Genomic DNA, 12,823 nt, shown 5'->3' with positions numbered 1-12,823 from the left:
CTGAACGCACATCCCATCATAATACTGCACAATGCATCACATTAAGAAGGAGAAAAAATTCCTTTTTTGAGCAGCTAAATTTTATAATTCCTTGATGAATCGTAAATTAGAGAATCAAATAAAAAACTGCAATAAATTAACTGGCGAAAATTATAGGATTTTTAGTTACAAAGGCCATCATTTCAGCACCCATTTACAATCGAATCATAACTGTTTCCATGGTGAATTTAAATAAATGTTCCGGTTGCGCTGATCACAAGCAATTTGCGCAAACGCAGCAAGTCCTGACAAAAGCAATTCATTTTTTGAAGTAATAATATTCTTTGTTTCATCCTGAGGAAGAGTATTTAAAAAAATAAAGGAGGGAGAAGCTGTGAATTTAAACATGACAATTTAAAAATTATTTCACGTAACAAAAAAAAATCTGCGATAGTAAAAAAATTAAATAACAAATTCCTCTTTGAGAAATAAGCTGTCTACTATTCGACTTTCGCATTAACTGCACCCTTTTTCTTTTTTTCAAAAGAGCTGTGCGATAAATAACAGTTGCACTGCTTACATGCACATGCAGCTGCAACTGCGAACTAAAATCAAAACAAACCGATGCTGGGAATGACAGCTTTGGTTAGTTTGTATATTCTATTCTTAACCATTCAAATTCGGTTGTTGTAAATTGTTTAAACACGCTATTATTATTAAGTGTAATGGTTTGACATATTTGAAGTATGTCATATTTAGTACTTTATACTGTTATCTAAATTTATTAGCAAAAAAATAACTATGTATATGACTTAATTTTTAACGGGTTTTCCCCACTTTTTAAATGGGGTTTCCCCATTTAAAAATGTGATATCTTTTTTTGCGATGCAATATAAAACTAGAAACGAGTAGATAAAAAATTCATTTTCTAGTAAGCTCGTTATGGCAGAGGCTGATAGTTCAAGTTCAATGGAAACTAAAAGTTTAGAAGATCTTACAAAAAATGATGAATTTTTTTCTAGTCTGAGAGATTATCTTAGCGAGGAAGATGAATCTGTTTCTAGTCAGAGTGATGATCTTACAAAGGATAATGAATCTGTTTCTAGTCAGAAAAATAATCTTTCAAATGAGGATAAACCTGTTAGTAATCAAGAAGATGATTTTGCAGATGAAGACGAATCTGTTTCAAGTCAGAGGGAAATAGAATTTTGTGAATTATATTTCAAAGTAATAGACAAGCAACTAGCTAGAGGTGATTATGAAGAAAACATTAAACAGGCAGAGCATTATTTTGAAGAAATTCGTACCAAAGTTAATAAATGGTGTAGATTTAAAAAGGAAAATGACTTTGAGCAGATAAATCTTTGGAAACATTCATTCTATTACAGAATGATGTGCATTTATTTTAATGCTACTTGCATTTCTAGTGCAGTAGCCCATTATTTTGAGAATTTTCTCAATCAAAATTCAAAATCTTTCAAATATTTATTGAAGAAAAGTGTTCTGAGAATCTGTTCTGTAGGAGGTGGGTTGCCTTCAGATGTTGTAGCTTTGATCAAAGTTTTAGAATCATCAATTTATTTAAAAGATGATGTACACATTCATATTACAGTTGTTGATGTGGATAAGAAATGGAAAAAACCGTGTATTGCTATTCTTCACAGTTTGGAAAATTTTAATAAAGAAAAGTGGAAAATAGAATTTGTTGCCTTAGATCCGTCATCACTGACCATAAGTCCTAAAGTTGCAGCTGCAATCAAAGAAGCTGATTTTGTTTCATTATTAAAGTTTTTGAATCAGTTGGAAGACCAAGATATTGAATTCAAGAGAAAGCTTGTAAGTAATTCTTATGTATATTTGTTTTTCTGTTGATGATAAAGTCAAAAAGTTGTATATCAATGAAATAATTTATTAATTAAAAAATAAATTCATCATAAAAGTTTTAAATAATAAATTTTTGAAATAATCCATCTATTTCATTCCAAATATTTTTATTGCATTTTGAGATCAAGAGTATGCTGTCATAGTAGCTTATACTTATTAAATTTCAGCTTACTTTTTTTGCCAAAACACTGATGAAAATTCATCTATTTCTTTGAATAAATTTAACATATTATTGCATTAATATCAATATAAAATATACTGTATGGTATTTTTTGGATTAAAACAGTAATAAATAAAACAAAATTGGCATTTTATTATAAGAGCTTAAGTAACTTAAAAGTAGCTTTTTCACAGTGACTAGTAAATATAGAAGAACATGAAGTCTGGTGACAAATTACTCAATAAGAATTTTCTGAGAATCTTTAATTTATCTGTCTTGCAGCATTAAATGTTTTGTCTTCTCTCTCTTTTATTTATTTATTTTCTTACCATATAAAACATATTATTGTCAGATTTTGATTATCTGCTTTTCACGTTTAATTTATTCTGTACATGAAAAATTTATGTATGTGTTTGGAGAATAAATAAAATAGGATAGAAGTGTAAAGATTAATATTAAAATTTTTGCAAATGCCTCTTCTATCTAATGTCATTTTTTTTTTTTTTTCTCTCTGGAGAGAATCTAGTTCTCAAAAACTAATTTATTATATTTCTAAAGCAATATGGAATGATTTTTTTTTTCTTGTCTTCAAAAATAGTATTCCTTGTATCCTTGCTGTAACTGTTTGCTATTAACCCATTTGCTTACAATGACACTCACTTGTGGAATTATTAAATTTTTAAATTTCCATCTACAATTAAGTGAAAGTATTAAGTAAATTAAAATGTAAAAATCATTTAAAAACACTAATATCTCAAATGCTGTTATGTTCTTACAGATTTTAAAATAATAATAAATATCCCAATAGAATGCGTCATCAAATTAGGAAGTTTAGTAAATTGTTTGATCAAGCATACTAGGAAAGTCGTAACAATGGGCTACCTGTCTTTCAAATGAAACTGTTTGTTAACTTCAACATTTCATAATAAATATTGTATTGCAATATATATTCAACTAGAACTAAAAATTTTTTAAATATATTAATGATTTATTGATATTTAATATGCTAGTTAATGAATATCATTGTTTTTATTCCATTTTGTGTAACTCAAATGTTTCTTTAATTTAAGAACGATAAATTTTATATCAAAATTTATATTCATTTTCCTTGGTTATATATGATTATGCCATTTCAACTTATCGAGGGGTAAATGCACATTAAATTGACATGAGTAGCTTGTATTCAGAAATATGTAGTTAATATACATTGGTAACAGAAATTTTTCATTATGTAGGAGTACCAATTCTACACCACCATGTAGTCTTTTTTTTTTCCCACAAGCTATTTTTTAGGGGGGGGGGTTCATCTTTAAGTTAGCAAGGTTTTTTTAAATCATTTAATTTTTAATTTTATAGTGCCATTTTATTGCGTGACTATTTTGTTTCCATTTGTGCCTTATTAGACTTCAATTTCTGTTTTACGAATATGTTCAGTCATAACTGTATGGCATCTTAAAATATTTATGGATTTTTTATTGTGTAATTTATTTTTTTTTTTATTGTGTTTAAAAATCTATGCTTACTTAATTTTAGTTTATAAATTTAAAAAAATAATACAAAGCTCATATGATATATTTATAGAAAATTAAGAAGTTCCTCTTGTTTCTGATTTTTGGCTATTGTTTTTATTTTTATCAGTACTATAAGTAATGAGTTCCCATCAATATTCCATTTACTTTATATCTGTATTTTTCTGTAGAAGGAAATTCTGTAGAAGGAAGTTCTGTTGGAGGAAATTCATATTATGAATTTTTATATAATTTATTTATTTTATGTTTCCTCACCTTGATAAAAGTACTAAATTCCTCTATCAATATGAATATCTAAAGTATTATTGGATTCGTTGTGGCAGCTTCTGCATTGTAATCTGAGAGTACTAACTTCTAAATTTTGCATTCTTTAATTATAATTTTGAATGTTTTAAAAATAATAGTTATAAATAATAGTGATTTTTTTTTACTTGATATGGGTAGGTTTTAGCAAAGAAATTGTAATGTAGCAATTATTAATATTTGCAATTCTCTTTCTTATTAAAATTAAGCAAAGATTCTTGATTATATTTATCCAGTTTTTACTTTTATTTATGAAAAAAAAATATGCAGCAGCAGCAAGAAAAAAAAAATCACGATTAAAAACCCATGTTATATTTGTATTTATTTACAAGAAATTTATAATGCTATAATTTTTAATTAGTTTGCACTTATTAATAATTAGCTTCCAATTACTGATTTAATTTCAAATTTTAGGTTTTTCAAAAAAATTCCATTTTAAAAATAAAAAGGCTAAAAATCTTGTTTCTAAAATCTGAGGGCATGTTTCAATGGCATCTTCTTCCTTTAACAGGCCATGTGATACCAAACGAATATATTTTGTTACTGCATATGCACAGTAGTAAGGAATTAATATTAAGTTTAATGTCAATATACTTCAAAGTTTTCTTTCCTGATAGTGAGCATATCATTTTCCTTTGCATTAAAAAGTGGTGATTGTAAATAAAATATTGTGCTAAATTTTTATTTAAAAAATATTATATTTATGTGCTAAAAGATGCAATGGGGTAATGCAATTCCATAGTGCTTGTATGAGCCATTCTGCGGTTGTAGCTAAAATGTCTCTTTAAAAAAGGTATCAATAACTATAGTTTCTAATGTAGAGACGGAATAAATATAGAATACGATTGTTGTTTAGTAAGATTTGCATTGTAGATAAATATCATTCATTCTTAAACTAAACAAAATTTCTTTTTTTGTAGAATCTTAAATTTTCACTCTACGATATACTTCGAAAACTTCACTGAAAACAGCATAATGTTAAGTGTATCTAATGCTGCTTATCATCCTCAATTTCTTCTTAATCCAAACAATCATAAATGTTTATTCTTAGAGAAAATCTCTCTCATTCTGTTATAACAATGAACTGGATATAGATCTAAAAAAATTAATGTGAGGAAGTATTTTGTTGGTAAAAAGTTATTTATTGGACAATTGCGTACATACAGCAGTATGCTAATATGTTATTTATCAGTATGGTTATCAATGGTGACTTGGACATTTCAAACTTAGGAATGGTTTTATTAATAAAACACTGAGCAGCAATGAATTCCTGCATAATTATTTTTTGTCTTTTTAAGTTAATTTTAACAAGTCATAAATAAGTAAATTTTTGTATTCCTATTATAATTTTGTATAAAAAAATTTAGCCAAACATTTGCTAGTCATTAATAAAATTTTAATTACAAATTTAATTTTTTTAATTAATGTTTTAGTTACTTTTCTAGCTTCTCTTACTCATGTTTATAAAATTTATATATTTGCAGCTAAACTATGAAACAAATAAATGGAAAAACGATTCGTATACCTGACTGCTAACTTGAATGTGTATCGTACAATCTGCCAAGTAAAATAGCCAGATTCTGCTCTTTATTCTTTAACTAGCCGCCTTTGGCGACAAACCGGTTCGCCAATCTTAATGTTCGTTAAAATTTTAATAATTAAATATTTTATGCAATTCCTACTTTAATAGCTTCTTCATCAAAATATTTTTAAACTTCAAATTTTGATAGTCATATAATTCACTCATAATATAAAGGCCTTCAGTTATAACGTAATATGTATCTCTCTAATTTTCTATTAGCTCTTGTAGAATTTATACTTTTTATATTAAGTGGAAATGATTAATCTGGAATTAATGTAATAATATTTTTTTACTGAAACAAAGTATTTTCTTGTAATATGATTAGTGAAAACAATCACTGAGCGTTTAAACTTTATGGCCACTAAAGAATATCTTTCTTAATTTATGTAATATTTCAAGAATTTGTCAACAAAATTTTCTCAGATTCATCATGACCAGATTGATTTATTAACAATATTTAATTTTAAATGCATCAAACACTAAGAAAATAAAACGAATCGTTTAAAATAATCGGTCGAAAACAGGTTTAAAAAAACTACTTCAAAAGCGATGTACTTAAAACTATAAGCATATACAAAAAAATATATAACTAACATAAATACAATTTAATTACAAAAGCATGCAACTAACCTAAAAATAATTTAAATCATTGAAAACAGGTTAAAAAAAACTACTTAAAAAACGATGTACTTAAAACTATAAGCATATACAAAAAATATATAACTAACATAAATACAATTTTAAAAAAAACTGAAGCCTTACTCATTTGGCTGTGGGAAAAATGAAAAGATTTTTTTGGCAGGAAAGTTAGTTTTTAATTAATAATTAGAATTCTAATTCAAAATTCAAAAAAATTAACCCCAGGTGCACTTTCCCGACCTCCAAGGTATACATGTACTAAATTTCGTAGCTGTAGTTGAAACGGTCTGGCCTGTAGAGCGCCAACACACACACACACACACATTGAGCTTTATGTAAGTATAGATTAATAATCGCAAAATAAAACTATAAATGTCTGTCGCTGTAGAAATATGTTCTCAAATAAAATATTTTTTCATCCAAAAGGCCATTTTCTACACAAACTCGTTTTTTTTTTTCTTTTTTTTCACGAATAATTCTTTTGGTTTTCGAATACATATCCAACTTTTTCAGATTAAAATAGCTCAGATACTTGTAATATTTAAATACATAAGTTATAAATTTTTGTACAGAAAATTGATAAAAATGTTGAAGTAATCGGGAGAAAAAGATTTAAAACATCAATGTTCCAATTTTTTCCAGTAGTTTTTAACTAAAATTTTCCAGAATTGCATAATCATCGCTTTCTTAAAGGGGTATCTCAAATTTACAAAAAGGTCACTCTTTCTGGAATAAAAAGTCACTAAAACGAAATGGAGACCAATACATGGCTTTCGACTTTGCTTTAGAATGTAAAAAGCAATAATATTAAAAAAAAAAAAAAAAAAAAAAACTCAGAAGCAACAACATTTTGTACAAAGTACGGATTTATATAAATTTTGACAAAATACCTTTTTTTAAAAAAAAAATGAAACAAAAATAAAATGTTTTAATAAATTAATTATTTTTATTTAAAACTTTTCTTGTTAAGAAAAGGAGAGAGAAAGGGGTTAAATATAACAGAAATTAAAAATTTGTTTAAAGTATCGTTAGATGGTATCTATAACAAACATATTAAAAGCTGTATGCCATTTTAGTTTCATTTATAAAAGAATTTTTCAGGAAATAAGGACATGTCTTTTATTTTTCAACTACTCTAAAACTTTTTGATTTTAACTGGTTTTATTATTATTGATTATTATACTTATCTTGAATTTTTGATAATTTTAAGCGATATGCCTCCGGATTCTTTCAATTATTTTTGTAATTTGCGCAACTTGTATGTAGTCACATTTCCTCGTTTCTAACGACAAACTGTACAAAAAACACTAATTTGACTGTAATTAAATTTAATTAAAATTAAATTAAATTAAAAAAAGGTAAACATTAGCATTTCAGCAAAATTACTATGTTAACGATTGAACTGAAAACTTGAAAGAAAGAAAATATTAATGTGTGACTTATTTATTAAGTTTGCCTATATTAAAACAGTCCCTAGATCTTCTTTCTGATATATCTCTGGTTGATTTTGATCTATTTATTTTATACCTGGGGATTTCTCATTATTCTGAATCTTTCCTAACGGGGGGATGGGGGGCTCATATGAGAATGTGAAGCTTCCGGCATGGTGGTTTGTTCTCTACACCTTGCAATGGCTACTTTCTTCCGATGATGGAACATGCTTCCCGCCGGAAAGGTTTTACCTTAGCCGGTGATGGCCCTTAGTACTCAAGCTTAGTTCCCGCCAATATTGTCGCCGCGGTCAGGTTATTCAAATTTAATCCGAATGCATTTAATTGGAGGGGAAAGACGGAAGGGGGAATATGATCGTTCTGAACCATTTAAAGGATAATAAATTAGGGCGAAGTGCAATTGGAAAATATTGAAGATTATATAAATATGGATTTTTAGACATACTTACAAGTTAAATGATATATTTTCCTTCAATGAAGTTTTTATAGATTATAAGTAGGGATTGCAATATCGGACCAAAAGTTCAATACCGGTATTCGGTTTTTTTAGATTTTAATACCGGTAGTAGAAATTTTAGAAAAAGAAAGAAAACACAGGAGTTTCTCTGTTATTTTTGCCAGTTTTATTAGAGAGTGTAAATATCACAAAAAATAATTTGTAACTTATAAATTAAAACAGTATATAAAGAATTACCGAAAAGTAAAGGAACATATTTATTTAAATCACAAAAAAGTGTAAATATCACTATTCAGTCTGCGGTACTATTACAAATTTTTCAAATGTGATCTTAAAATACATAATGCATCAATTGTACTGTCATTAAGCCTGAAACGTAATTTTGTGCAAAAATTATCAGCTATCGAAAACGCCCTTTCGGCATCTACGCTAGTTGGTGGTACTGTTAGCAATGCGCGATGTACTTTTTCCAAGTATTTACCTCTAAATCTCTCATCTTCAAATAAATCGATTTCTCGTCGGATGGTTTTGGATATAGCTGATTTCTGTATTATATTTTGGTTTGTTGATTTTTTTTTTATCGCTAATTCTTATTTTTGTTCAAGAGGCAATTCCTTTTCACTAATGTTAATTTAATGTTTATGTCCCTTTTATTAAATAAAAATTGCTCTGAAATATTTTACGGTGCAGTAGTAACTTTTCCCTTTTGTATTACTAATTATCTGTAATGTTGACGTCTCATAAAACCGCGAGTCTTTATTATTAAATGTAAACATCTCCTCCTTTCATCTTACCTCTCCCCCCTATTTTGTCTCATTAAACCCATCCTAACGCATGCGCAAAAGCGCGAAGGGTTTTACAATCCATTGTCAAACAGTATTTTATCACTTCTCTTGATTGTACGATGCGACTTTGTATTCACAGTCTAATTAAATTCGTCCGTTAGGAAGACATAAAAACAAAAAACGTATACTATTTTACTATGTTGGCGATTCCTGAACATATAGTGGAGACAATTTTAAAATTTTTTAGTAAATACCGAAAAAACGGTATTTAAACTTGTAAATACCGGTATTACAAAATTGTTCAAATGGCTCAAAATACCGGTATTCGGTATCCCGGTATTGCAATCCCTAATTATAAGCAATAAGAAGTGTCTCTATAATTTTTGATGGACTGTATAGAATTTCTCCTCAAATAATGCTGCAAAATAGAAATTTATATTTTTGATAGATTTAACATTTTAATAAATAAAAGAATGATTGCATTTATTCACCATAAAAGTTACTGTGCATATACCACAGCTGCTCCTGATAACTTTTATTGTACATTATTTGGTAAATATTAACCTTGTAATTGCAGCATTCAAAATTCACGAAATTGATTCATTTGAAATGGAACTTAAATTCACAGTAGTAAACAGATCGAGAATTAGCTGAATTATGAGTTTACTCATATATTCGGAAAAAATGAAGATATACTTCGTTTATTTTCTACAGTTTTGCGATTGTAAATACCTAAATTGTACGATGGTAATTGTAAATACCTAAATTGTACAATGGTAATTGTAAATACCTAAATTGTACAATGGTAATTGTAAATACCTAAATTGTACAATGGTAATTGTAAATACCTAAATTGTACAATTGTAAATTGTGCAATACCCGATACCTAAATTGTGGCAATGGAGTTATCATTCCTATTAGTACAAGTTATTATGCTCTATCTACACGATGTTGTTCGACATTCTGAATGGCGGCCAATATTGTTTAGATAGCGTAACAATGTTGTCGGGCATTTTGTGCTAATAGGGATATTACAAAAACGAAGGAAATTATATCTCAAATTATATCTAATTATTTCTCAAATACTTGTACTTAAAATAAAATATATCGGAGTCTAGCCATGATTTAATTGTTAGGTGGATTCCATATCATCGCGATGTAACAGTCTTAGATGAAATTTTGAAATTTTCATTTTCTGTCATTTTAATTTAAGGAAATTATTTCCAATTATTCTTTGTAATAAAGTCATTTTATTTTAGTTTCAGAACCTACACCATCTTATCAGTCCAGGATCAGTATTATTTCTCATGGATCATGCTACCATTAAAGTTATGAAGGTTTTTAATGGATATCTCGGAAGACTTCACGGACACAGACTTCTTTTTGACGTTCCTTGTCGTCTGCACGTGCTTCAACTAGCCACCGTGGAGAGACATTATCAGTTATATAGCAAGCATTTGATGAGCAGTGGCATATGCAACACATCTTTCAAATTATTCTGCAGAGCTTGGGTTAGAACCAATGAAACTTTCTTGCATACCGGTAGCCTCGTGGAGTCGTTTGATCCAAAGATTAAGAAAGCCGAAAGACGCTTGGAGGATAAGAAAGCCTGGCAAGGTCAGCTGCGCTTGTTATGTCGCCAACTGAGCAATAATAAGATTTCCAAAGATATGGTTTCTTGGAGGGACTGTTTTGTCATCGAAATGAAAAACCAAGGTTGCAGCTCGAAGAGAATTCGAAGGACACTGAACGCTGCTGAGAAGGATCTTGTCCTGAGGAAAATATATGCAAAACAGCTGATGTTTGCAGCTTACCAAGATTTCCTGGAAGAAGCTCATGAAATCCGTGATGCTCGAAAAGAAAGCGACGAAGCACTTAAAGATGAAAAAAGAAAGGATTTTTATAAAATGAGAAGCAGGGCAGATTTTGAATATAAAACTTATGAAAGTTGTGTCAAAAAGTTGTTGCGTCGCCTTCAACGAAATCGATGTACAAAAGCAACGCAAACAAAAGTTGCATTAATAAATTAAAGAGCTTTATCGTCAGAGTTTATACAGTGTATTACTGAGCATTAGTAGTGATATTTTGTTTTTGTATTGTAGATCAGTTTCTTTAGTATTTGCCTAAATAAAATCACAAATTAAATTATATAAATCACAGATTTATTGATTTTTATAATCGCTTTCTAATTAAATTTGATTTCTTAAAATGTAATTCTTTCATTATCTGATAGATTGGTTATTAATACTTATTTCAGCTTATGCTCTTTTTACATAAATAATTCATATATTTTCAGTGTTATATATTTTATTCTTTCTTCTCGTAACAACCACCGGGTTTGCAAAATAGGTAACTACATAGAGGTTTTGCAGCTTGGGGGGGGTCAAATTTTTTTTTCTTTTTTTTCTTTTCTTTTTCCTGGCTGGTAGGATAATTAAATTTTGTTCTTTTATTTACTTTATAGGACTATTTTCCCGAACTTCATCAAATTAAAATTAAATGCTCGTTAAAATCATTATCCTTAATTAGTTTTGTTGTTATTTTCATGCATACAGATATGTGGTTTTGCAAATGACTTATTCATTTTTAAGTCAATATTCATGACAAATATTACATTAAAATATCCGAACTGTTTTTTTTTTTTTTTTTTACAATTTAGTATTATTTTGTTTTTTCAGATACTGAAACTTCTTTTGTAAAGGTGACCAATAATTAAATATTGTATTGTTTCTCTTTGTCTTTGTTACTTAAAACCAGCTTATATAGAGATTAAATGTAAAATGAGAAAAATTGTCTAATTTGTGTATTGTGATTGTATTGTGTGAAAGGGAGAGAAGGCTCTTGAAATTTACATTGCTTAAAAATCCTGCCAGGATTTTAATACACCCTTGTTTTGCAAGTAAAATTTTGTGTTTGTCAAGCAGTTGTGATATTTAAAACAACAATGAATCTCTGACATTGTGATATTTATAACTATACTATATATTAAATGCTGTAACTATACTGTTTTTATTTCATTTGAAAGGAGAAATCTCAATGTTTTGTAATATATATTTGTATGTATTTGTGAAGAGAGATATTTCTTCTTTTTTTATGTATATTGAAATTAGTAGTAACCTTTTGATTGAATTAAAGTCTATTGAATCTCTTTTCAAAACTTTATCTTCAATTTAATTTATTCAATTGTAATTAACTCTTTCAATTTATAATTCAACAAAGATTTAATACTTTATTTTGTTGTATTAGAATCAGGTGGTATTAATTCATTTTTCTTAAGAACTTGTTTCAAATTATTTATGCTACTTCTACAATTTGAAATGCTGTATACATAAAATATAAAAATTGAATCTATGTATGTAAATTTTTTTATATATATTGGATATTTATTGTGTATACCATAAACAAAAGTTCAATCTTAAATGTTGTTTTATTGTAAAATATACGTTTAGTGGTCATTTGTAAGGAGAAGGTATATCCTGTTGTAGATATTAAGAATTAAGAAAAATCTTTGGACTTAAATAAGATCTTAGAAGCCCTATTTGCTCTAAAATGTGTAATTCTTTGCATAAAAATTAAGGAATAACTTTAATATAAAAATTAAGAAATTTAGAAAGTATATTGGAATTTTTTTAAAAAAAATCTTTTTTTGAAGTAATTGTGAAGCATCCATATGTCATGTCTAGTTTTTTCTTATAAAAAAATCATTTTCATAAATAAAAAAAAAATTATTCATTTGAACCAAAAAGAAATTATTTTTGATTTTTGATTTTTTTAAAAAAATTTCTTTCTTTTAAAAATTTCTGATGGTAATAATATTTTTTTAAACTGGTCTGATTTTCCTGATTCTGATTTTGCAATGTAATTAAACTAGCTAGTATTTTCTGTCCAAATGCTTTGAATATTATTTATTCTATTTTACTCTACAAATTCTCTTCTTTTATGTTATTCTTCCCCCTTTCTGTCCTGTGAATTTTTTTTCCTCTCTTTTAACTTTTTAGCTTACTTGTTTAATTTATATCACAATTTTGTTTATATTGCATGTAGAGTCAATATT

The 12,823-nt window shown here is 27.5% G+C and overlaps 1 protein-coding gene across 1 annotated transcript; it reads left to right on the top strand.

Annotated features, from left to right (window-relative positions):
- Positions 1 to 551: 551 nt before the first annotated feature.
- LOC129983586 (uncharacterized) lies at positions 552 to 11,821 on the top strand. Its single transcript, XM_056093114.1, has 2 exons — positions 552 to 1,815; positions 10,029 to 11,821. Exons 1-2 carry the CDS (start codon positions 922 to 924, stop codon positions 10,797 to 10,799), a joined length of 1,665 nt encoding a protein of 554 aa, XP_055949089.1. The 5' UTR covers positions 552 to 921; the 3' UTR covers positions 10,800 to 11,821.
- The last annotated feature ends 1,002 nt before the right edge of the window (positions 11,822 to 12,823 follow it).

This window comes from Argiope bruennichi, chromosome 9, assembly GCF_947563725.1.
Source record: "Argiope bruennichi chromosome 9, qqArgBrue1.1, whole genome shotgun sequence".
Classification (NCBI taxonomy): domain Eukaryota; kingdom Metazoa; phylum Arthropoda; class Arachnida; order Araneae; family Araneidae; genus Argiope; species Argiope bruennichi.
Note: the sequence above shows the minus strand (reverse complement) of the source record. Positions and strands in the feature narration are given on the sequence as shown.